The 26173-nt window shown below is 35.8% G+C and overlaps 1 protein-coding gene across 6 annotated transcripts in view; it reads right to left on the reverse strand.

Moving 5' to 3' along the window:
* Positions 1 to 26173, reverse strand: part of ARAP2 (ArfGAP with RhoGAP domain, ankyrin repeat and PH domain 2) — a 200379-nt gene that overhangs the window by 22415 nt on the left and 151791 nt on the right. For all 6 annotated transcript variants that reach the window (XM_033856909.2, XM_033856911.2, XM_033856912.2 and 3 more), the window contains 4 exons: positions 25049 to 25177; positions 14643 to 14782; positions 7882 to 7964; positions 6738 to 6773 (listed from right to left, as the gene is read on the reverse strand). In XM_033856909.2, the coding sequence (XP_033712800.1) occupies positions 6738 to 6773; positions 7882 to 7964; positions 14643 to 14782; positions 25049 to 25177 (388 nt within the window). The remainder of the gene's footprint in view (positions 1 to 6737; positions 6774 to 7881; positions 7965 to 14642; positions 14783 to 25048; positions 25178 to 26173) is intronic.

Below are 26173 nucleotides of genomic sequence, written 5' to 3' on the forward strand. Positions count from 1 at the left end.
AGGGAATCCCCATAAGGTTAACAGCTGATCTTTCAGCAGAAACTCTGCAAGCCAGAGGGAGTAGAAGGACATATTTAAAGTGATGAAGGAGAAAAACCTACAACCAAGATTACTCTACCCAGCAAGTATCTCATTCAGATTTCGTTGTTGTTGTTGTGGTACGCGGGCCTCTCACTGTTGTGGCCTCTCCTGTTGCAGAGCACAGGCCCCGGACATGCAGGCTCAGCGGCCATGGCTCATGGGCGCAGCCGCTCCACGGCATGTGGGATCTTCCCGGACCAGGGCATGAACCCGTGTCCCCTGCATCGGCAGGCGGACTCCCAACCACTGCGCAACCAGGGAAGCCCTCATTCAGATTTGATGGAGAAATTAAAACCTTTACAGACAAGCAAAAGCTAAGAGAACTCAGGACCACCAAACCAGCTTTACAACAAATGCTAAAGGAACTTCTCTAGGCAGGAAACAAAAGAGAAGGAAAAGACCTACAATAACAAACCCAAAACAATTAAGAAAATGGGAATAGGAACATACATGTCGATAATTACCTTAATGTAGATGGATTAAATGCTCCAACCAAAAGACACAGACTGGCTGAATGGATACAAAAACAAGACCCATATATATGCTGTCTACAAGAGACTCACTTCAGACTTAGGAACACATACATACTGAAAGTGAGGGGATGGAAAAAGATATTTCATGCAAATGTAAATCAGAAGAAAGTTGGAGTAGCAATTCTCATATCTACAAAATAGCCTTGAAAACAAAGAGTATTACAAGAGACAAAGAAGGACACTACATAATGATTAAGGGATAAATCCAAGAAGAAGATATAACAATTGAAAATATTTATGAACCCAATACAGGAGCACCCCAATACATAAGGCCAATACTAACAGCCATAAAAGGGGAAATCAACATTAACACAATCATAGTAGGGGACTTTAACACCCCACTTTTACCAATGGACAGATCATCCAAAATGAAAATAAATAAGGGAACACAGCTTTAAGTGATACATTAAACAAGATGGACTTAATTGATATTTATAGGACAATCCATCCAAAAACAACAGAATACATTCTTCTCAAGTGCTCATGGAACATTCTCCAGGATAGATCATATCTTGGGTCACAAATCAAGCCATGGTAAATTTAAGAATACTGAAATCATATCAAGTATCTTTTCCGACCACAACGCTATGAGACTAGATATCAATTACAGGAAAAAATCTGTAAAAAATACAAACACATGGAGGCTAAACAACACACTACTTAATAACCAAGAGATCACTGAAGAAATCAAAGGGGAAATCAAAAAATACCTAGAAACAAATGACAATGAAAACAGGTTGGCCCAAAAACTATGGGATGCAGCAAAAGCTGTTCTAAGAGGGAAGTTTATAGCAATACAATTCTACCTTAAGAAACAAGAAACATCTCAGATTAACAACCTAACCTTACACATAAAGCAATTAGAGAAAGAAGAACAAAAAACGCCAACATTAGCAGAAGGAAAGAAATCAAAAAGATCAGATCAGAAATAAATGAAAAAGAAATTATGAAAACGATAGCAAAGATCAATAAAACTAAAAGCTGGTTCTTTGAGACAATAAACAAAATTGATAAATCATTAGCCAGACTCATCAAGAAAAAAAGGGAGGGAGCCTGAACCAAGATAGTAGAGTAGAAGGAAGTCCTCTCACGCCCTCTTGTGAGAACACCAGAATCACAACTAGCTGCTGGACAATCATAGACAAGAAGACACTGGAACTCACCAAAAAAGATACCCCATATCCAAAGATAAAGGAGAAGCCACAACGAGATGGTATGAGGGGCACAGTCACTGCAAAATCAAATCCCATAACTGCTAGGTGGGTGACTCAGAGACTGGAGAACACTTATACCACAGAAGTCCACCCACTGGAGTTAAGGTTCTGAGGCCCTCGTCAGCCTTCCTAACTTTGGGGTCTGGCAATGGGAGGAGGAATTCCTAGAGAATCAGACTTTGAAGGCTAGTGGGATTTGATTGCAGGAATTCGACAGGATTGGGGGAAACAGAGACTGCACTTTTGGAGGGCACACACAAAGCACTGTGTGCATTGGGACCCAGGGGAAGGAGCAGTGACCCCAGGGGAGACTGAACCAGACCTACCAGCTAGTGTTGGAGGGTCTCCTACAGAGGCGGGGGGTGGCTGTGGCTCACCATGGGGACAAGGACACAGGCAGCAGAAGTTCTGGGAAGCAGTCCTTGGCATGAGCCCTCCCAGAGTCGGCCATTAGCCACACCATAGAGCCCAGATAGGCTCCAGTGTTGCATTGCCTCAGGCCAAACAACCAATAGGGAGGGAACCCAGCCTCACCCATCAGCAGTCAAGTGGATTAAAGTTTTACTGAGCTCTGACCACCAGAGCAACACCCAGCTCTACCCACCACGATTCCCTCCCATCAGGAAACCTGCACAAGCCTCTTAGATAGCCTCATCCACCAGAGGGCAGACAGCAGAAGCAAGAAGAACTACAGTCCTGTAGCCTGGGGAACAAAAACCACATCCGCAGAAAGATAGACAAGATGAAAAGGCAGAGCGCTATGTACCAGATGAAGAAACAAGATAAAACCCCAGAAAAACGACTAAATGAAGTGGAGATAGGCAACCTTCCAGAAAAAGAATTCAGAATAATGATAGTGAAGATGACCCAGGACCTCAGAAAAAAAATGGAGGCAAAGATTGAGAACATGCAAGTAATGTTTAACAAAGACATAGAAGAATTAAAGAACAAACAAATAGAGATGAACAATACAATAACTGAAATGAAAACTACACTAGAAGGAATCAATAGCAGAATAACTGAGGCAGAAGAATGGATAAGTGACGTGGAAGACAGAATGGTGGAATTCACTGCTGCAGAATAGAATAAAGAAAAAAGAATGAAAAGAAATGAAGACAGCCTAAGAGACCTCTGGGACAACATTTGCATTATAGGGGTCCCAGAAGGAGAAGAGAGAGAGAAAGATCCCGAGAAAATATTTGAAGAGATTACAGTGAAAACATTCCCTAACATGGGAAAGGGAATAGCCACCGAAGTCCAGGAAGCACAGCGAGTCCCATGCAGGATAAACCCAAGGAGAAACATGCTGAGACACATAGTAATCAAACTGGCAAAAATTAAAGATAAAGAAAAATTATTGAAAGCAGCAAGGGAAAAACGAAAAATAACATACAAGGGAACTTCCATAAGGTTAACAGCTGATTTCTCAGCAGAAACTCTACAAAGCCACAAGGGAGTGGCATGATATACTTAAAGTGATGAAAGGGAAGAACCTACCACCAAGTTTACTCTACCTGGCAAGGATCTCACTCAGATTCGATGGAGAAACCAAAAGCTCTACAACAAATGGCACAGGAACTTCCCTAAGTGGGAACCACAAGAGAAGAAAAGGACCTACAAAAACACACCCTAAACAATTAAGAAAACAGTCATAGGAACATACATATCGATAATTACCTTAAATGTGAATGGATTAAATGCTCCCACGAAAAGACACAGGCTTGCTGAATGGATACAAAAACAAGACCCATCTATATGCTGTCTACAAGAGTCCCACTTCAGACCTAGGGACACATACAGACTGAAAGTGAGGGGATGGAAAAAGATATTCCATGCAAATGGAAATAAAAAGAAAGCTGAAGTAGCAATACTCATATCAGATAAAATAGATATTAAAATAAAGAATGTTACAAATGACAAGGAAGGACAATACATAATGATCAATCCAAGAAGAAGATATAACAATTATAAATATGTATGCACCCAACATAGGAGCACCTCAATACATAAGGCAACTGCTAATGGCTGTACAAGAGGAAATCGACAGTAACAGAATAATTTTGGGGGACTTTAACACCTCACTTTACACCAATGAACAGACCATCCAAAATGAAAATAAATAAGGAAAGAGAAGCTTTAAATGACACAAGAGACCAGATATCTTTAATTGACATTTATAGGACATTCCACCCAAAAGCAGCAGATTACACTTTCATCTCAAGTGCGCAGGGAACATTCTCCAGGATAGATCACATCTTGGGTCACAAATCAAGCCTCAGTAAATTTACGGAAATTGAAATCATATCAAGCATCTTTTCTGACCACAATGCTATGAGATTAGAAATGAATTACAGGGGAAAAAACATAAAAAACACAAACACATGGAGGCGAAACACTAGGTTACTAAATAACCAAGAGATCACTGAAGAAATCAAAAAGGAAATCAAAAAATAGCTAGAGACAAATGATAATGAAAACACGACAACCCAAAACATATGGGATGCAGTAAAAGCAGTTCTAAGAGGGAAGTTTATAGCTATACAAGCCTACCTCAAGAAACAAGAAAAATCTCAAATAAATAATCTAACCTTACACCTAAAGGAACTAGAGAAAAAAGAAGAAACAAAATCCACAGTTAATAGAAGGAAAGAAATCATAAATATCAGAGCAGAAATAACTGAAATAGAAACAAAGAAAAGAATAGCAAGGATCAATACAACTAAAAGCTGGTTCTTGGAGAAGATAAACAAAATTGATAAGCCATTAGCCAGACTCATCAAGAAAAAGAGGGAGAGGACTCAAATCAATAAAATTAGAAATGAAAAAGGAGAAGTTACAACAGACACTGCAGAAATACAAAGCATCACAAGAGACTACTACAAGCAACTCTATGCCAATAAAATGGACAACCTGGAAGAAATGGACAAATTCTTAGAAAGGTATAACCTTCCAAGACTGAACCAGGAAGAAATAGAAAATATGAACAGACCAATCACAAGTAATGAAATTGAAACTGTGATTAAAAATCTTCCAATAAATAAAAGTCCAGGACCAGATGGCTTCACAGGTGAATTCTATCAAACATTTAGAGAAGAGCTAACACCCATCCTTCTCAAACTCTTCCAAAAAGTTGCAGAGGAAGGAACACTCCCAAACTCATTCTATGAGGCCAGCATCACCCTGATACCAAAACCAGACAAAGATACTACAAAAAGAGAAAATTATAGGCCAATATCACTGATGAATATAGGTGCAAAAATCCTCAACAAAATACTAACAAACAGAATCCAACAACACATTAAAAGGATCATATACCATGATCAAGTAGGATTTCTCCCAGGGATGCAAGGATTCTTCAATATATGCAAATCAATCAACATGATACACCATATTAACAAACTGAAGAATAAAAACCATATGACCATCTCAATAGATGCAGAAAAAGCTTTGACAAAGTTCACCACCCATTTATGATAAAAACTCTCCAGAAAGGGGGCATAGAGGGAACCTACCTCAACATAATAAAGGCTATATATGACAAACCCACAGCAAACATCATTCTCAATGGTGAAAAAATGAAAGCATTTCCTCTAAGATCAGGAACAAGACAAGAATGTCCACTCTCACCGCTCTTATTCAAAATAGTTTTGGAAGTCCTAGCCTCAGCACTCAGAGAAGAAAAAGAAATGAAAGGAATACAAATTGGAGAAGAAGAAGTAAAGCTGTCACTGTTTGCAGATGACATGATACTATACATAGAGAATCCTAAAGATGCCACCAGAAAACTACTAGAGCTAATCAATGAATTTGGTAAAGTAGCAGGATACAAAATTAAAAAATTAAGAAATCTCTTGCATTTCTATACACTAATGATGAAAAATCTGAAAGAGAAATTAAGGAAACACTCCTATTTACCATTGCAGCAAAAAGAATAAAATACCTAGGAATAAACCTAGCTAGAGAGACAAAAGACCTGTATACACAAAATTATGACACTGATGAAAGAATTAAAGATGATACCAACAGATGGAGAGATATACCATGTTCTTGTATTGGAAGAATGAATACTGTGAAAATGACTATACTACCCAACACAATCTACAGATTCAATGCAATCCCCATCAAATTACCACTGGCATTTTTTATGGAATTAGAACAAAAAATCTTAAAATTTGTATGGAGACACAAAAGACCCAGAATAGTCAAAGCAGTCTTGAGGGAAAAAAGCAGAGCTGGAGGAATCAGACTCCCTGACTTCAGACAATACTACAAAGCTACAGTAATCAAGACAATATGGTACTGGCACAAAAACAGAAACATAGATCAATGCAACAAGATAGAAAGCCCAGAGGTAAACCCACGCACCTATGGTCAACTAATCTATGACAAAGGAAGCAAGGATATACAATGGAGAAAAGACAGTCTCTTCAAAAGTGGTGCTGGGAAAACTGGACAGCTACATGTAAAAGAATGAAGTTAGAACAGTCCCTAACACCATACACAAAAATAAACTCAAAATGGATTAGAAAAAAAAATACCTCTATGGAAAGAACAGGTTTGAAACTAAGATTTTTTATTTTTTACTCTGAGTTTTGGTGACTTATTATCCTTTATTTAAAACTGAGTTTTGCCTGCTTATCCCATAAAACCAGAGATTCCTCATTTACATAATGAGTAGGAAGAAATCATGTGTAGCTTCTCTTTACAGGCAGTGGCAAATAGGATACATGAGACTGAAATAGACCTAAACCCTGAAGCAAATCTACTTTCCTCTTCTTAGGCTCAAAGTATTTAGAAAAGATTTTAACTTCACTTAGAAGAAACATTTCCTGTCTCTAGATCTATCTGCCAAATACTAATCCTGTATCATCAATATATCAAATCCAAAACTTGCTGGCTGTTAACTTACCAGAGATGTTTTTCAGAATATGCCGTCAATCCCCAACTGCATCACATGGGAAAAAAACACATGCATACATATTAAAAATGATTCATTTTACAAGATAATACACAGGATTAGATGTTAAGGAGGTAATATTTAATGGTGGGAATGCATAACAGAATTGATACCCACAAGTGATGATTCATTGGGTATCATTTATCTAGAGGTAAATGATAAATGTTGAGGTATTTGGCTACAAATTTAAATACACTGAAGGACACAGGGGGAAAGGGTCTCATGATGTTATGCGGCAGTGGGGGAAATCTCTCACAGGATATTCGGGGCTGAGTAAGGCCAGATGTCTAGGAAAATGGCCAAAATAAGATAATATATATATATTTACTTATTGATACTGTGAGAAATTTTAAAGAATGTGCCAGTCACAACACAGATATATGTGCTGGGCTTAGAAATTAAGCACAGAGGCAAAAGTGAGGACATTTTCAGTGACAGAATCTGAATCATATGCAGTTCATTAAAATGGCATTTCATGATATTAAAAGTATTAGTGCAAACATTAATTAGCTAATCAAAGTAATCCGTGATGAGAAAGTGTGGTATAACTCGAATGTTGGGTTGATTCAAGTGCTAATGAGAAACATAATATTTAAGAAGGGTCCACTTCCTCTCAACCATCTGTGTGCTGTGGGTTTATTACCAAACTCAGCAAAACGAAGGGGGCAAATTATAAAGCCAGGACCAAGATGATGTAAAAGCCATGGAGGCTGGAGGGCAGCATTTGTCTTCCTTTGGGTAGACTTGTTTGGAACATTCCTTACATCGCTAGGCTGTGACTGAGCAAGGAATGGGATGTGGAGAAACCCATGTGCTTCTCAGTAGACAGGGCCTTCTGGGGATTTCTTGTTCTACACAGAGGAGATGCAATCACCCAGTAGCTTGACTTGAGCGGGAACATCATCATCCCTCCTCATCCACCCACACAGGTTCCCTTGATCTGCCATAGGTCCCCTGCCACATGTCTGTGGCAACTTAAGGAATCTTTCTAAAGCTTAACTTATAACAAGTTAGACTAATGCCACTGATCCCTAAGTCCTTGAACAGATATACTTTCCTGTAACTTTTTCAACAGCTCTTCCCTTCCAAGCTTTACCTTGTTGGAGGCTTCATCTTCTTTTTTACTCCAAGATAAAACTTCATTGAACTGAGAGAAAACATTTTGTCAGGTTTACTACTCTGTAAAGGAAAACAAGGTAAATTTGTAATTAAACAGATTTTATCAGTATCCTTCTATTTTCCTTAAGTATTAAGAATCGAGTTTAGAATTATTAGTTTCTCCAATGTTTCATGAATGTAATACCAAATTTTTAGTAAATGAAGATTGTTTTGATTAAAATGTTATAAATTTAAATAAATCTGGATACATACATATGATTACATATGTGTGTATATATACAAACACACACATACAATAATTCCTTATTCAAAACACTTGGGACCAGATGTATATGAGAATTGATAATTTTTCAATTTTTCATACTTAAAAAATACATGTGCAATATATTTTGTAACTCCATGATACCACCAGTGTTGTCTGGGGCAGCACCCTATATTCAAATATATTCATATTTCTCTACAAAAATGCATGACATTTCATACAGTGTGAATAAGTAAAGGTCATAAATATTGTTATGGACTGAATGTTAGTCCACAGTATAGATGAGAATTTAAGTTGAAAAACTTTGGTTAACAATTATCCCAGTCCTTATTAAACAAATCTTTCTTTAGACATGCATTTATGATGGCATAATTATCAAAAATAAATTATGATAAACAGTTACATCTTTTACCTCACTTTATGTTACCAATGCTATCTCTGTTCATTTTTATGCCAGGATATTATCTAACCTATTTTAGTTTTACTGTATGAATAAATAGTTGGATGGGAAATACTTGACAATTATTTTACTTTTTATGTCCCCCAAAATGTTTGTAAATACTCTTCTCTGTTTACCCTTTGAGGTGAGTTATCAAATCATTTTTTCCAAGTTCTAAAAATAATTCCCTTTGCGATTTTGAAAAGAATTACATTAAACCTATAGATCAATATTAGTAGACTTTGTCTTTTTGTGTTTTTATATATAAATTTATTTTTTGGCTGCTTTGGGTTTTCGTTGCTGGGCGTGGGCTTTCTCTAGTTGCGGTGAGTGGGGGCTACTCCTCGTTGCTGTGCACAGGCTTCTCACTGCCTTGGCTTCTCTTGTTGCAGAGCACAGGCTCTAGGCAGGCAGGCTTCAGTAGTTGTGGCACACTGGCTCAGTAGTTGTGGCTCGAGGGCTCTAGCGCGCAGGCTCAGTAGTTGTGGCGCACAGGCTTAGTTGCTCTGCGGCATGTGGGATCTTCCTGGACCAGGGCTCGAACCCGTGTCCCCTGCATTGGCAGGCGGATTCTTAACCACTGCACCACCAGGGAAGTCCATAGATCAATATTAGTAGACTTTACATTAATTTTCTTTCATTTCTATCAGTGCAGTTCTGTAGTCTTCTTCATGTAAGCCTCTTCTTCTTAAGGTCATTTTCTGGTAGTTTATGTGTTTGGTTTGGGGGTATTGATTTTTTAGCTTGCTACTTTACTGAATGTTAAGGAATAACACTTGAAGTCTGATATGGAACAGTGAGGTAGCTTTGTAATTCAGTAAGTTTTCCATATAGGAAAGAGTCAAGGAGAGGAGAACGTAGGAGTGTATATAGTAGCACAGACTCCTGGATACCTTTGTCAGAGGTTCAATCGGATTACATCTGTGGTTAATGTCTCTCCTCAAAGCTTAGACTGCTAGTCCCAATGGAGGCAGCAGCAGGGTCAGGTGAGAGGCTGCAATTCCAGTAGTACAGGTAGAGGGGACCTGCACATTTAAGAATGAGAAGCACTGTGCCTGATCTAAGTAGTCTTATTTATACACGGCATTGATAAGCCCAGGACTGCCTATATTTTGAAACACTGTTGACAATAGATAGAGAGCCTGAAGTAATACAACTGATTCCCAAGCCACTCTGGACATGCCAGCTCATGACTTTGTATTTTATCCTGTCCAAAGAGAACACAGATGCCATAATTTAAGATGAGTTCAGCCAAGGTGGAAAGAAACCCTTTTCAGTTTCAGTCTTTAAACTGAATAAGCATAAATAGGAACTGTAAGGATCCTAATGCAAAGTTCTATTAAAAGAAATCTCTTTTGGCATTATAACTTTACTGTTGGTTTATTACAACTCTTTAGGTATGTGTACCTTCTGGAGTATTTCTTCAAAAAGTTGAGGTGTTATGAAGTGTATAGTATGTTGCTACAGGCAGTATATTTCAAAGTAAAATTTTTAACTGAGCCAATTAAATTAGTGTGCTTAAAAAATTATTCTTGTTACTAAGAAGAGTTTGCTTATTAGTGCATGCAACTTTTAACGACCACTCCCTCCCCATTTGCTGTTTTCACACCATTAATAGTGTAATGATAATATTCGTTGAAACTTCTCACCTTTTATGTAAATCAAGTCTGAAAACATTTTAATTAACATTTTCTGTGCAGGGAAAACTCTCAAAACAAAATATATCTTCCTCTCTGTATTACCCTAATTTGTTGTTAATGAGCATTCATAAATTATCTCTAATTAACACATAGTCTCTTTAAATACACTTTTCAATTTGTAATTTCTACTCCCTTCTCAGTAAATCATTTTCTAAATATGTACAAGCACACATATATTAAGGGCAACTGTCAAACCAGAGCCAAATCTTTATTCAAATAAGCTAGGAGTTTTTTTACTATTGATTATTTACTGTAAAATCATTTGAAAAGCAAACACTGCCAGTGACTTGACCATCAATATTAAAAGGGAAAGACCAGCAGCATGAAGAAATAACCAGCAAAATAACACCATGTGTTGAAAATAACAGTAGTTTGAGTTTAAAGGAAAACCACAAGTCTCTCATCTGCTTGCCTTAATGTGCAAATTAAAATATCAGTTGCATTAATTGATTCTGACAGATGCATAAATACAACTTTCAAACACTTAGACTATAATTCCGTAACCTGAGGTCACTGTGACAAAAATAAAATGTCTTCATTGTCTTTAAAGAACACTATCTTTCTGACAAACACTATATGATCTCACTTATATGCAGAATCTAAAAAAGTCAAACTCACATAGAAGCAGAGTAGAATGGTGGTTTCCAGGGGATGGGAGTGAGGGAAATGGGAAGGTGTTGATCAAAGGGTACTAAGTTTCAGTTATGTAAAATGAATAGGTCCTGGAAATCTAAACTACAGCATGGTGACTACAGTTAACAGTACTGTATTGTATACTTGAAACTTGCTAAGAGGGTAGATCTTAAATGTTCTCACCACAAGTGCATACACACACAAAACTATGTGAGGTAATGAATATGTTAGTTAGCTTAGATTGTGGTAATCATGGCACAATGTATAGGTGTATCAAAAGCATCACGTTGTATAACAAATAAATACAATTTTTGTCAATTATACTTCAATAAACATGGGGAAAAAATTCAAATGTCAAAAAAAAGAACACTGTCTTTCAGGCAAGCTCTCGATACTATTACTGTCTACCAGTTTGTATGAATTATTTTAGATTAAGCAGGATGATACTTTCAAAAAGATACAAATTCTTAAAAACATTCTGTTAAGGGATGAAATTCTTTAGCTCAATTACAAAATCATTTCATCTTAAAAAAAATAATTTCTCCATGAACAGGCTTCCTTGTGGCAGGTTTTAAAATTTACATCAGCTTGGGGAAAAACATTATAAAAAACCTGAATTGTGTAAAGTGTCATATTTGAAAATATTTGGTACTATTAAAATGAAAAACACTTATCCTCTTTAAATAAAATTCCATCAGCAATAACACCAAGCCAAAATAATACAAATTATTGGTTCTATAGTAAGAAACAATAAAGCCTCTGCATAAAGCCTTTGGAAATAGACATCTGGGAATGAATTCTGACTCTATCGCTTATAGGCTAAGTGATCTTGGGCAAGTTATGTAATATCTTGGTATACTACATTTCTTCATCTGTCAAGGGGGAATAACTATAGCACTAGTTTCATAGGACTATTGTAAAGATAAAGTGCGATAATCAAAGTGAAATATATAGAACTCTGCTTTTTATGGATTAACGGGTTGAATGTTAGTTGGGGCCATTATGACTGCACTTCTATTGCTACTAGTTGTTTCTAGCAACCTTCTGTTGCTACACAATGGAAGCGTAGGTTCCTTAATGGGACTAAAAAGTCCATGGTGATTTTAAAATACCCTAAGCAGATATCCAACTACACAAGTGACAATTAACCAACATGTAAATGGAAGGACAAGGATGAAGGAAATGAGTCTAATGAAGATCAAGATGGGTGACACATTGAAGAAAACCAAACAAAATTCAATCAGATTGAGTTCCAGATGGCTAGAATAAGCAGCTGTGAAGTTTAGCATTTCCTTTCATGAACATAAACCTACAGTTCATGAACCTTAAAATCTGATGTGTTTGGCTCACCTAATCCCAAATTCTTAAATGCCTTATTTCTGCAAACTCCACTCTTCCTGCACTGAACAACGTGAAGAATGATATCAAATGATAATAAACGGTAACAATCGTTTGATACCCACACAGATTCCCTGCTAGGTTTATCAGATGGAGTAACAAAGTGTGACTTCCAGTATATAATACAGCCCTCTGAAGAGAGGGATTAAGGGCTGCGGAATTCAGTGCTGTTTTGTTAGCTCCCTGCCTGGACATTCCACTGTTCTTGAAGAACATGAACGTGAAATGGATACACTAAGTAGAATGCTACTAAAATTTATTTATGCCCACCTGGAGGCTTCCCTGCTGGAGGAACATACAGGACAGTGGTCAGTGTGTGGAGAGCTCAGTAGAAGCCACAACTAAATGGGGCTATAGAACTTTGGAAACCTGTTTAATAATTCTTCCTTCATAACAATACAGTATTAAATAATAGATGTTACTAGTCTGGTCCTTCTTTATAGATCTCCAAAACACAACATAGTGAAGCGTCACACGCTTGAAATATGCAAGCAATGCTTACTCAAGCGAATATTAGAATTCAATGGAAAAAAGTAGCTTTAGGTCCTGCCGTCATTCCACATTTAAAAGAATTGCTTGGATATTGCTTGAATCTCAAGGAAGTAGAAATGTTACTGTATATACCCATGTAACCACCACCCAAAACTGGATAGAGAACATTTATTTCTGTTATCCTAGAAAGTACCCTACCGACCCTATGTCCTTGCTTCAGTAGAAAACCTTCTCCACACCACAGGCAAACACTTTCTGACTCCCATCACCATAAATGATTTTGCCTCTTCTTAGACCTTTTATAGACAGACTCATATGGTACTATTTTGGGTCAAACTTTTTTTGCTCAGCAAGGATTTGAACATTCACCCATGTGGTTGCATTCATTCATTTTTCTTGCTGAATATTATTCCATTGTCTGAATATATCATTCTCTTATTGATGGGCATTTAGAATGTTTACAGGTTTTAGCTTTTATAAATAAAGCTGCTTATGAATATTCTTGAACAAGTGCTTTAGTGGATATAATACCTGGGAATAGAGTTGCTGAATCATGGGGTAGATGTATGAATAACTTAATTTTAAAAACTGCCAAAAAAGTTCTAATAGTAATTGTGTGATTTTACCCTTCCACCAGTTACTGATGAGGGTTTTAGTTAATCAACGTCCTTGTCAACATTAGATGTTGTCACTCTTATGATTTTAGTTGTACTAATGGTATAGCTTGTGGTTTTAATTTGCATTTTCCCTGATAACTAATGATGCTGAGCACTTTTGGTTCAACCACTTATTGGCCATTCCTATGTCTTCCTTCCTTCCTAATGTCTGTCCAATACTTTGCCCCAATTTTTATTGGGTTGTCTTTTTATTGTTGATTTGGAGGAGTTCTTTATATTGTGCAAATGAGTCCCTTTTCAGATATATGTACTATGAATAGATTTTTCTCAGGCTGGAACTTCCCTATTCATATTCTTAGTGGGCTGTTTTGATGAGCATGCTAATATACATATATATATATATATATATATATATATATGTTTCACAGTTTGAAAAGGAACTTTTATATATATTCTTATTTAAGCATTACAACAATCTGGCATGCAGGACTCATACTATCATCATCATATTACAGATCTAGAAATGATGGATGACAGTTTAAGATTCTTATTCACACAACCAACTTGGCGGTTTTGAGGTTTTCTGATGCTAAGTTCAATATTCTTATACATACTCCCTCTTTTTCATCTCTAAGTCCTCTCTCCATTCCTCAATTCATTAATAAAAGCTGTTAGGGAATTCAAACATATTGGGATACATCAGTAAGATTCAATTAATAAATACAATATTACGAGTTAATTCATTCAAGAGTATAGGAAATATATTAATCTGATTTAATTTTTAATCAGATTTAGCATTTGGGTTTTGCCTTTTTATTCTACATTTTATTAATTTCCATTTGCTAAACTCAAGCCGCTTTTGCCTTAAGGCATGACACATTCTCTTAATTTTATTGACTGAGATGCTGATTTATATGCTAGTTTATGTAACACATATTAGACTTTTCTTTAGAACTTAAGTCAATCTCTGCCCGAAAAAATATGAGGTGCTCAGAAAGGCCGTATAGGGAGTTCTTTACTGTGTTACTAGTTGCATTAATGTCATATCCCAGAGGCTGAAAGTAATCATCAGCTTACTGTACATTTTATTTACTAGAGGCCTTGACTTCCAAGAGAGAGGGCTGAGAGGCATGAAATAAGAATGTTAACACTCACACAAAAGTATATACATATTCAAATACTACATATATTAAATACCTTCATATCCTTGTAAAGAAAGAGATACCCATCTCGTAAAACAAAATACCGGTCTTGAAACTTATTTCCAGAGAGTATTTTAGATGGTTCTTCTTTGATTTTCAAGACTCCCTCTTTGATACTTTCCAGGGCCTTCCTCTCTGTAAAGTACAACATTTACTTTTGTAAGTTGGGTACATTTTCATTTATTTGGAATAGAATATAAAACATTTTTGTATTTTCAGTTTTGATGATATAAAGTAATAACTTGTTTCCTACCATTAAGAAGCCTCTAGTTAATTTCTGGGAACACCTTGTGTCAGGGGAGTATTGGATAAGTCATAGATCCAGTAACCAGATCTATTTATATCTATTTATAATACATAGGCCTGCCCATGCTGTCCAATTAGCTACTGGCTAATGAGCATCTGAAACATGGCTAGTCTCAACTGTGATGTGCTATGAGTATAAAATATATACCATATTTTGAAGATTAGTACCAAAAAAAATGTAAACATATCACAATTTTATAACACTGATTACATGTTGAACTAATAATATTTTGGATATGTGAGTTTAAATAGAAGATACAAGTAAAATTAATTTCACCTATTTCTTTATATATATGTTTATATATATATTTTAAAATGTGGCTATTAGGCAATTTAAAATTACATACTCAGCTTGCATTTTATTTCTCTGAATAGCACTCATATAAATAATGCAAAATACACAGGTAAAAGAGAAATCTCTTCTGGAATCCTGTCTCAGGAATCCAGGAATTCTTGAGACATTAGAGAAATTCCTATTCCTATGAAACAGGTAAGGGTAAAGAAGGCAAAACTGCTAATAATGCTCGTGCAATGCTGCCAGTGTCCCACACTTACAAATCATTTCAACAGTTTTATTAAAAATCACGTTTTTGGTAAAAAAAAAAATGTTGAAGTTGTGTAGATTTATCACAAATAAATTTATCACTGTATCTCTAGTCTACAGCTTTCTTTGTGAAATCCCAACAGTATTAAACTGCCTACTTGAGAACTGAGGAACAGTGGAAAGAAAAGAAACCTGAAGCCAAGTAGCCACGACATGGTCATTCTGGGGTCAACTCCTGCTTTTCCTGTAAAACAGGAGTAATAACACTTATCCTGCAGATTGTTATCCTCATATTAGATCATGTCCATAAAAGATGAAGCATGAGACATTATATCAGGATGAGGGCTTTTAGCAATTTCCTGGTATTAAGGTGACACAATTTTTAAATATTCATGCAGAGTTTCTAAAATTTACAAATAACTTGATTTTAGAAAGAAAAACTCAATCTAAAACCTAGCATCCCTTGGTTTGGGGAACACCTTTACTTATACAGCAAATACTACACAGACGTTCACAATTATAGTTAGTATAAGAAGACGAAAGTTAGAAAAAATGGAAATAGTGCCTTATAACTCAAATATGAGCATGGGATGACAATCTAGAAGCAAAAATCCCCATGATTAATCACATCACTGATCCTAACTGCAAACAAAAGTAACTGACAAGCCCCAATAGTTTTCATGATCTGCATACTGGTCACAGATAACATTCTTTTAATTGCGATGTTATACTAAAATAGGTTCTTTTTAGGTGGTCTGTGACCTTAAAATAATTTCTGAAAAATACACTGCTAACATTTGTCTTCTGGTATAATCTCTTAATATTTAATTCCATAGAAAAATATTTTAAGTAATATTTTATAGCTAAATAACTTCTATTTAAATTAAAAATAACACTTATCCAATTAAAAAACTTGAAAGAAGATGTATTTTAATGCAATAGGAAGATCAAGGAAAAAATATAAAAGTAGTATTCAGCAAAATTCATATGACATCAATTCATTCTTCATGAAGTACTAAGAGTCCAGTAATACAATAACCTCAAAAGAGATGATTTCTGGACTTGCAGTGCAGTGTAAGAGACAGAGTGAACATGGACTAACAAACAGTGCTTATATATCCTGATAGGAGAAATACGGTAAGCAATTTAGAAAACATTGGGTGGGCTTAGTGATTCAGCTGATTTAGAACAGAAAAGTGGAGAAAGGCATTTATAATGCTATTGATTTAGAAATAGGTAAAGTATTTTAAGAGCATTAAATTATAATCAAGTTGTGAGATAAAGATATTATATATTGCTCAAGCCAAACCAATTCCATTCACACCTTCTGATTATACTTTTTTAAGATTTTTATTCAACTTAATAAAGCTTTCTAATTTTATCAATAAGAAATAATCGTATGTCCAGTGTTAAAGTAAACCACTCATAGGTCAAATAGAAAACAGGCTTAGGAAAAAAAAATATTGTTGACACCTTTGGTTGCATTTTTATTAAAATTTATTTTTAAAAATCGTATGTAATTATCTTAGCTAAATCTTGTTGTACACATTATTAAGGGACTCGGGAGGAGGCTTTGAGAAGAATATATGTTAAGGAGAAGGAAAGAGCAAAAAGAACCTTGAAACACTAAGTTCCATGATAAATACTGAGAACTTAGAAGAATTTCTAAAAGCTCACACAATGTTAAAATAAGTAGAAAAAACACCCATCGCTTAAGGGCCAAGATGAAGTTATGTACTTTGGGGACATTGTGCATGACTCAGTGTGTAACACAACGAAGGATATGAATTAAATGGCTTCCAATAATTCACTTTTCCAAGCTTTTCCAGTACTGCCAGGTCCCTCAACTGTGGAGTACTTCACACTTGTATTTTCACTCCCTCTACCTCATCCTGGGGAGAAAGTTTAAGATCTAGAGACATTGTTATCATTAGAGAATCATAAACCCCTTTCCCCCTCCAGGTGTTTGCTCAGACAAGGAAGGAAGGCTCAGTTGAGTTCAGTGAAGGTTCTTTAGAGTTAACACTGGGCAAGACAACAGATTGGTATTCTTAGTTATATTGTGCTGTAATTTTGTTATTAATTAGAAAAGTCCTTAAAAAGTACATGTATGAAACCACACAGAATGGTCAATTTATTTATTTAAACAGAACGGACATCATATTACTGAGACTATGAAACTGATCTCCCCACCCAAAGAAAAAAAACAGTTTTCCAAATCATTTGAAAAACCTCAAGTTCTTAGACAAAAATAGTAATTCCTAACTAGTGGCCCCTAATCCCAATAAAATAACTGATCTGTGGAGGAGCTTGGAGGGTCTTGGGAAGGAGAGACAGAGACAGACAGAGATAGGGAGAGACACAAAGAGAGAGAAGCGGGTGGGGGAACATAAACTAGGAATGGTATTTCTAGAATACATATTCCCCCTTTATCCTTCATGCCCAGTCATCTAGCAGTCCAGCCATTGTTCTCTCAAAGTTTCTCTCTGGGGTTCAATTCCACTTCTTTTCCAATATCATCTCCTTAACCCCCGCCTTTTCTACCTAATACCTAGACGCCAGGATTCTATAATTCCACGTCCTGCTTTTCTAATGGCTCCATATAATTCCAGATTTGTGCTATGCAAATACTGTTTTATCATGTTAATACCCTTTCCAAAACTCTATTTTTTTTTTTTACTATTTGAAGTCTTACTTATGTAACATTAAAAGCCTAAACTTCTTTCCCTGACTTTTCAAGGACTAAATAAATAGACTCCTCCTACTCATCTTCATAAGCTATTAAGTTAAAATATAATATTTATTTATAAGTCAGTTGATCATAATACACTGTTTGGAAAACCAATCTGTGTCTCTGTGGCATGACTGAAGTTGATCATCTGAGTGAACCTAAGGGAAATTCCATTCTCCTTGGTTCTATACAAATTCTACCCCCCACTTCTGGACCCAACTCATCCTTGAAGATTTTTTCTAACTACTCCAGTCCATACTTGTTATTCATGTCTTTAAAACTCTAAGATAAAAGTTAGGCATTGAATACATGAAAAGTCATGTTTGTCTCATAATTTTGCTCTTAAAAATAATAATTTCAGTCTATGGCTATACCACCCTGAATGCACCCAATCTCATCTGATCTTGAAAAACTAATAATCTCATGTTTGCTTTTTAAAAAATTGTGGGCTTTAAATTTTCCTCCCCAACCTATGTGAGAACTAACATAGCACAGTGACTAAGAGTTTGCTCTGGAGCTAGACTACCTGGGCTTGAATGACAACCACATCCTCCACTGGATCCCAGGTAGTAACCTCTAAATCTCAGTTTCCTCACCTGCTAAATGGGGATTTATACAGTGATCACCCAGTAGATCTGGTATGTAAAGTATTTAGAAGAGTGCTTAGCACATAGCAAGCAGAATGTAATTGGTTATTTATCTAATGGAGGACAGACATCATTTTTTTCTGTACTGCAGAGTCTGTAGTAAACAGTATGGAAAAAATTACCCTTCCAAAGGCCTGGTGATTTATAGACTGAATTTACAAGAGTTTTAAAAACTAAAATCTGCTTCTCCACTTACCAGCCGGTCACCTTGAGGGAGTTACGTAACGTCTCCATGTCCAAGTTTCTCCATTTATAAAAGGCTTAGAGAGTACTAGTAAAAAACCCCTTAAGACTGCTAGGAAGATTAAATGACATGGTGTATGCAAAGCCATCAGCTCAGCATCTGGCGCCCAGTAAATGCATAGAAACTATGAACAATTTATCTCTTATATATGATCTGAGCAACGAAAAGGGAATATAAAACAAATGGGTCTATTTTCCATGGTCTCTATGTGTCTCCCTTCCTCTTTTGCTGGCAAAGACTATTTTCTCAGGCCTGTACATTATCTGAAAAACCAAGTTCCACCCCTGCGCATGTACTCTAAGTGCTGAAGGAGACAAGCAGTTTTCATGAGAGAATGTGCCACAACCAAGTGATATTTGGCAATATTTGCAGCCTGAAATCTAGAAATTTCTTCCAAATTAAATTAAATTAAATTCCAAATTAAAAATTATCCATATTTTCCTTTGTTTGATATTGATTATATAGAACACATATATTCTTTATTATTTGGAGGAAGCAGAATTTGATATAGTTCACTCACTGCATGACATTCGCTCAAAATGTATTTAATAAAATTTAGTTCTACGACTGAGTAGTATATTTTCCTTTGTTACTTGTATTGAAGAAGTAATGCTTAATAGAACTAGCAGCCTGATAACATCCTTTTGTAATTAGATTATCCTTAAGCAGTAAAATTGTAAATATACTTACTACTGGAGGATTGACTAGAAAAGTGCCAGAGATTCCACACCATTTTACTGACAATGCAGCAAATTGTAGAAAGTAGAACACTACTTTTCTATTCTATCATCAATTTCCAAGAAAATACTTTCACTTGAAGTGGACTGGATCTTACTTTCAACTTTTACACATCTTTGGATTTAAAAAGATATGATGGGAGTGGAATATAAATTATTTCAGCTAGACTATGATTTATGAACTCATATTATTTTTGCTGGAATTTTCCTTTATTTTCTTAAGTCAGTGGATAGGGGATGGCTCAGCTTTCCAGGTCTGAATTTGCTGGAAGCAGTTGCATTTTGAACTATTCTATTCTAATGTAAATTTAATTCCAAAGCATCTGTTATATGTGGCAATCTAAATTTAGAAACCCACACGCATTTTCATTTGAGTTACATCTTCTATCTTAAAAGTAGTTCTTCCCCATTGAGATCATTAAAACTTGATTCTGTTGTATCACATTCTATTGGTGTAATATTAAAGAACTTTAGTGCTTAAAATAAGACTTCTGCAAGCAAAAATTATTTATTCTGGAACCTTATAGAAGCTATAAATTTATGGCTAACTTGTGATAGAGATGTTGAAACTTAATATGAGATAATGATAATATAAGGTGGTCTAATATGATTAGCTCTGACAAAGTCTAAATGGCAATTTGAATGAAGTTTCATTCTCCCTATCTCAATGTCTCAGCCATAATCCATGGGGTAGAAAAGAAATTCAGACTATTATTTTTCTTTTCAAGTTAGTTACCTCCTCATTACAATAAGGACAATAGCCCAAAGTGCTTCTCAGAAATACAATGCTGCTTTTGCAAAAGACAGAATTGATTTTTAAGTAGAGGCAACAGAAAATTCATTTACTCTTACATACTTGTATAAAAGTAAAGTATGCTTCCTCATTACCTTAAATGAATGAGCAGAAATTAAGTGTTGTTTGACTCTAAAGTCTATTCCTTCTTGTGATATCTATATTTTAAACTATTGAGATAAAATGAACAAATTGAGAAAATTAAAACCCCTAAACAACCCCAAACCCCTAAACTTATTATTTGATAAAATTTTTCATTAAGCAAGAAGGTGGTATCAAACAAAAGTATATGCCTATAATTTGTTGCATAAAATCAGAAATACCATCATGCAATTAATGAAATGCAAGTCGTGTGTGTGTGTGTGTGTGTGTGTGTGTGTGTGTGTGTGTAGATAAAGGAGAGACAGGAAGAGATAGGGATAGGTAGACAGACACTAAGGTTTGTGGCAAAAGGTGTCAGGTATGATGAGACAGGTGTGACGGATGTGTCGGTGCTACTTTATGTTTTAAGAAAATATTAACACAATAGCTATTCATTACTGAGAGAAAAGTATGGTTGTAACCAACCAGCCTTGTTTCAAACTGTGCTATTTCCACTTGGCCCCCAGGTTAGAATAAGAAAATCTTAAGAAAGGAAAAGAAATCCTTAACATTGTTTCCTCTCTGCTGTGAAGAGCCATGTGTTTCTGAGGTGATTCCAGTTTTTCTGCTAACAAATTGACAGAGAAATCACATTTGATTTACTTTCACTATTTTCCCTTTAGATCCCAATTTTAAGTAGTAGTGCATGTAATGAATGGAGCAATAACTCTGGAGTAGGTGGTCACTGTGATTGATTTAGGAGACATTTGCCAAGACAAAGACAAAGTAGACTGAATACCTAACCAACCTAAAATCTATCACACAGGGTACCCCATAAGAAGTACTTAGAATCCCCAGGTTACTGTAAGACATGACTATAAGAAAAAATCATGACTTTAGAAGTTGATTTAAAAACAAACAATAGGCCAAACCTTCTTTAAAATGACAATCCTAAATGCACACAGATGCAGAACCAACCATAATGAAAAAGATTTTACTTTGACAATCTGAATATAAATCAAGCTCTAATAAAAACATTTATAAAAATTTTATTGTCTAGAAAACTAAAAAAGAAAGTTAAATATTTACTTCATAGGTACTCCTGTTTCTGACCAAAAGTACATAACTACTAATATGAAATGGTCTAATTAATGTATTTCCTGAGGGTTACTCTAAAACCTGACTTTTTTTTTTTTTTCATTCAGAGGGACATAATTTCCTGGTAGAAAGAACTATTGATATCATAATAACAAGTTGTGTATTGGCTTGGCCAGCTGAGGAGGGTAGAGTGCAGGGGTAGTGATAAGTTTCATAGCTCCCACCCTGTCAGAGGAATGCAGGAGATATGAGAGTAGCATAAGAGTTTACTGACATCTTACTCTAGAGAATATTTCATCCAAATCTCAGAAACTGTCATGTAAGCCTGCTTTCCACTGTTTGTTTAGACCTTTTCCACTGCTTTGTCTAGACCTTACAGAAGCCTGATGCTTTCAAAACAGGACACACTCATAACCCCCAAAAGAGGCCGTGTACAATAGGTGAGGCATCATTTTAATGCCCAATTAAATGCCCAATCTTCCTACCTATTTTGTGGGTAGAGCAATTTATAGTTTGTCACTCGACCATTTCTTGTTGCCCTTAAACAACAAAGATTTTACTCAGATGTGAGTAAACCCACTCAATCTAACATCGCTAATACAGCACTTAATGGTATCCTTGCTTTGGGTTATCCCTCAGGCCACCTGCACAAAACCTTCCTTTATATTATAGCCTTTTAAGATCTTATTCTTGTCTGGTTTTATTCACATAGCCAGTCCACTAGCATTCAAACAAGAGCTAAGTTTTTGCAACATGGAGAATTAAGAGACATTTTTGAGGGATATTAGAAAAAGGAAAATTCTCACCAAAAATAAATTAAAATTTACCTGAAAAGATGACTTATTTTCTAAAAGAAAAGAAGCCATGAGAACCTATAATGTATTTCATAATGCAGGCAGGAGTTTGTTCATAAACTCAATACGTTTCCTTTATCTCAATGTTAAAATGAAAGAATAACAGAATTTAAGAGTTAGGCCAGATTTCAAAGGTTATCTAAATCAGAGATTCTCAACATGACACCATTGACATGTTGAGCCAGATTATGCTTTGTTGTAAAGAGCCTTCCTGTGTATTGTAGGATGTTTAGCAGCATCTCTGGTCTCTAACCACTAAATACCAGAAGCACCACCCTACCCAGTGTGACCATCAGAAATATCTCCAGACATTGCCAAATGCCCTCTGGGGGACAAAAATCTTCCCCACCTGACAATCACTGCTCTATGACAGGGATGCTTGTAGCAGTCATATGATGAGAGAGAATTTCTATTGCAATCGTTGAGCAGTATACAGAGGATGTGGCCAAAATCATATGTAGGAGTAAGAAAGAAGTTAAACAAGATAAAGTTGTCTAAAAGGCTAAATTTCTATAGCAAAAAGAACACATGTTGTGTTTATTTAGATGCTAGTAAGACCAGAATGACACAGAAGCTGTTAAACTGCTTGCATTTTGTAAAAATACTTTTGTGTAATTGTAAGATATGAAGGGCAGAGTTCTGGACTGAATGTTTATGTTTCCCCAATTCATATGTTGAAACCTACCTACATGGTATCAGGTTTTAGGAGGTGGGGCCTTTATGAGGTAATTAGGATTAGATGAGATCATGAGGGTGGAATCCTCAGGAATGGGCTTAGTGCCCTTGTTAAGAGTCACAGAGAGTGCGCTTCCCCTCTCTGCTCTCTGCCCTGGGAGGATACAAGAAGTCCCCAGTCTGCAACCTGGAAGAGGCCTCTCACCAGAACTTGGCCAGGCTGGCACCCTGATGTCAGACTTCTAGGCTCCACACTGTGAGAAATAAACTTCTGTTGTTTATGAGCCATCTAGTCTATTGTAGTCTGTTATAGTAGCCAGATTATCATGAAATCAGAAACATATCAGATTAGCCTGGTACAATTAAGAACTTGCTGATTTATGGCTACTAGCTAGAGAGTCTGCAATCATACCAAGTAGCTTTACCGCATTTAAGAACTGTACCCACCTCCCCATCTTTTTTCTTTTTTCTTAATAATTAGAAGTAAAACCAATCTGTTCTCAAATCTAGTACTTAATAAATGTGTGATCTGGAGGCAAGTTACTTAATTTCTCTGAGCTTCCCTTTTCTCAGTTGTAAAATTCAAATGATAATATAACTCCTGGAGAAATTTTTTAAAAAGTATAAATGAGTTTTGGTATGCAGAGAGCTCATTTTATAATACCTGATTAATAAATAGTAATGGTTATTATCAATATGAATTATAAAAGTTGTGGTAAATTTTATCTTATAAAACTTAAATCCTCTGCTTTCGGGGTTGGTTTATAGACAGTGTGGCAAGAAATCTTTTTCTAATCTGTCAGATGATGTAAACATAACAGAAGAATCTAAATTTCAAAATGAAAGTTTTCTGATATCTCAAACAAGTTCAGAGACTGTCTTATTTGGATCCCCCATGCTAGCTAACTTCTTATTTTTTTTTTTTTTTTTTTTTTTTAAATTTTATTATTTTTTAATAGATCTTTTTTTTTTTTTTTTGTGGTACGTGAGCCTCTCACTATTGTGGCCTCTCCCGTTGCGGAGCACAGGCTCTGGACACGCAGGCTCAGCGGCCATGGCTCACGGGCCCAGCCACTCTGCAGCATGTGGGATCTTCCCAGACCGGGGCACGAACCCGCGTCTCCTGCATCGGCAGGCACTCTCTCAACCACTGCGCCACCAGGGAAGCCCTAACTTCTTATTTAACCTTACATGTATACATGTCTTCTCCCAGTTGGATGGCAAATATCCTTATTGGAAGTATTTATTTTGTATTTGTTTTCCAATATTACTGCAAAATAGGTGAGAATTATAACAAGCACACAATCTCAGAGCTTGCGATTCTTGAATGCTCGGAGAACTTTCAAATGTAAATATAATTCAAGATGATTCACCATCTATCTAAAAATTAGGAAAACACTTAAGCATGGCAAATAAATAAACTAAACCCCAAACCTTAAAAAGATGAATCATTCCTGCTAAATCTTTAATTTGATACGGTCAAATTAACCAACTATTACCACAGTCTGACCCACCAGGAAAATATGACCCTGGCACTTGGTCTATATATTCTTCTTTCTAACAATAATGGCAGTAGATTTTTCATTTAGCTACTCATTTTTACATTTTCAGAAAACACTTGTGCCATAATAATTATCCTTTAACCACTCAAATTTTCAATCATAGTTGCAATGCGAAATAACAGCACCTACCATTATAGTGTTTAACAGCGTCAATGGTTAAGAATCTCTTCACCACAAGATAAGCAGATCCAGGTTCAGCTAATGAACTCCACCGAAGCACCTGTTCCAACACATTTTCTGTGTAGTGAAGAGGGCGCTCTGCAAACAGAGACAAATCAAATTACAAAAGAAATCTTAACTTTTTTTAATTATAAAATTTAAAACGTCCTTTTAGAAAGCTCTGTACAAGACAATAAGCATGACTGTATCTTATGGTACACAAGATAGTGCTAGGACTACATACAGGAAACCCTAAGACCTAGAACAGCATTAAGCACGTAATAAAATTTACTGTATAAATAAATCTTTGCAGGGACATTTGTTTGTTACACAACAATTTAAAAAAAATTCAGAGGTACTACCCTTTAAATATAATTTCACAAATATAGCTACGTTTTTGTACAACAAATTAGTGAATTACTCTACTTTTTAATTTAAACAACATTCTGGTTTGCTTATGGAAAGCTGTGTATTTGAATATGCAAATAATAATTATAAAAGGACTAGTAAAATTAGTCTTGTCCAGTACTAAGTAATAACATAAATAAACCCTTTGTTTCTCCCAACAAGACTAGCATAATTTGTGATCAATATTAGTGAATAACTTATAGCTGATACAGTCAACTTACATGAAATTATAAAAAATAACTTCAACAGAGAATATAAGATAATCATTATCAAACAGTACTGAGTAATCTATGTTTAACTATTAGTGGAAATATCAATCAGAAACATTATGTAGCAATATTATACATTAACTGTTCATATAATAGGCCAACAAGCAAGAAGTTGATGACATCTTAAAGATTTCTCCTTGGTAGAAGGACGTGATCTCACTCCCTCTTGTGAGAACACCAGAATCACAACTAACTGCTGAACAGTCATTGACAGGAAGACACTGGAACTCACCAAAAAAGATACCCCTCATCCAAAGACAAAGGAAAAGCCACAATGAGACGGTAGAAGGAGCACAATCACAATAAAATCAAATCCCATAACTGCTGGGTAGGTGACTCACAAACTGGAGAATACTTATACCACAGAAGTCCACCCACTGGAATGAAGGTTCTGAGCCCCACGTCAGGCTTCCCAACC

The sequence above is a fragment of the Tursiops truncatus genome, chromosome 5 (assembly GCF_011762595.2).
Source record: "Tursiops truncatus isolate mTurTru1 chromosome 5, mTurTru1.mat.Y, whole genome shotgun sequence".
NCBI classification, from domain to species: Eukaryota; Metazoa; Chordata; class Mammalia; order Artiodactyla; family Delphinidae; genus Tursiops; species Tursiops truncatus.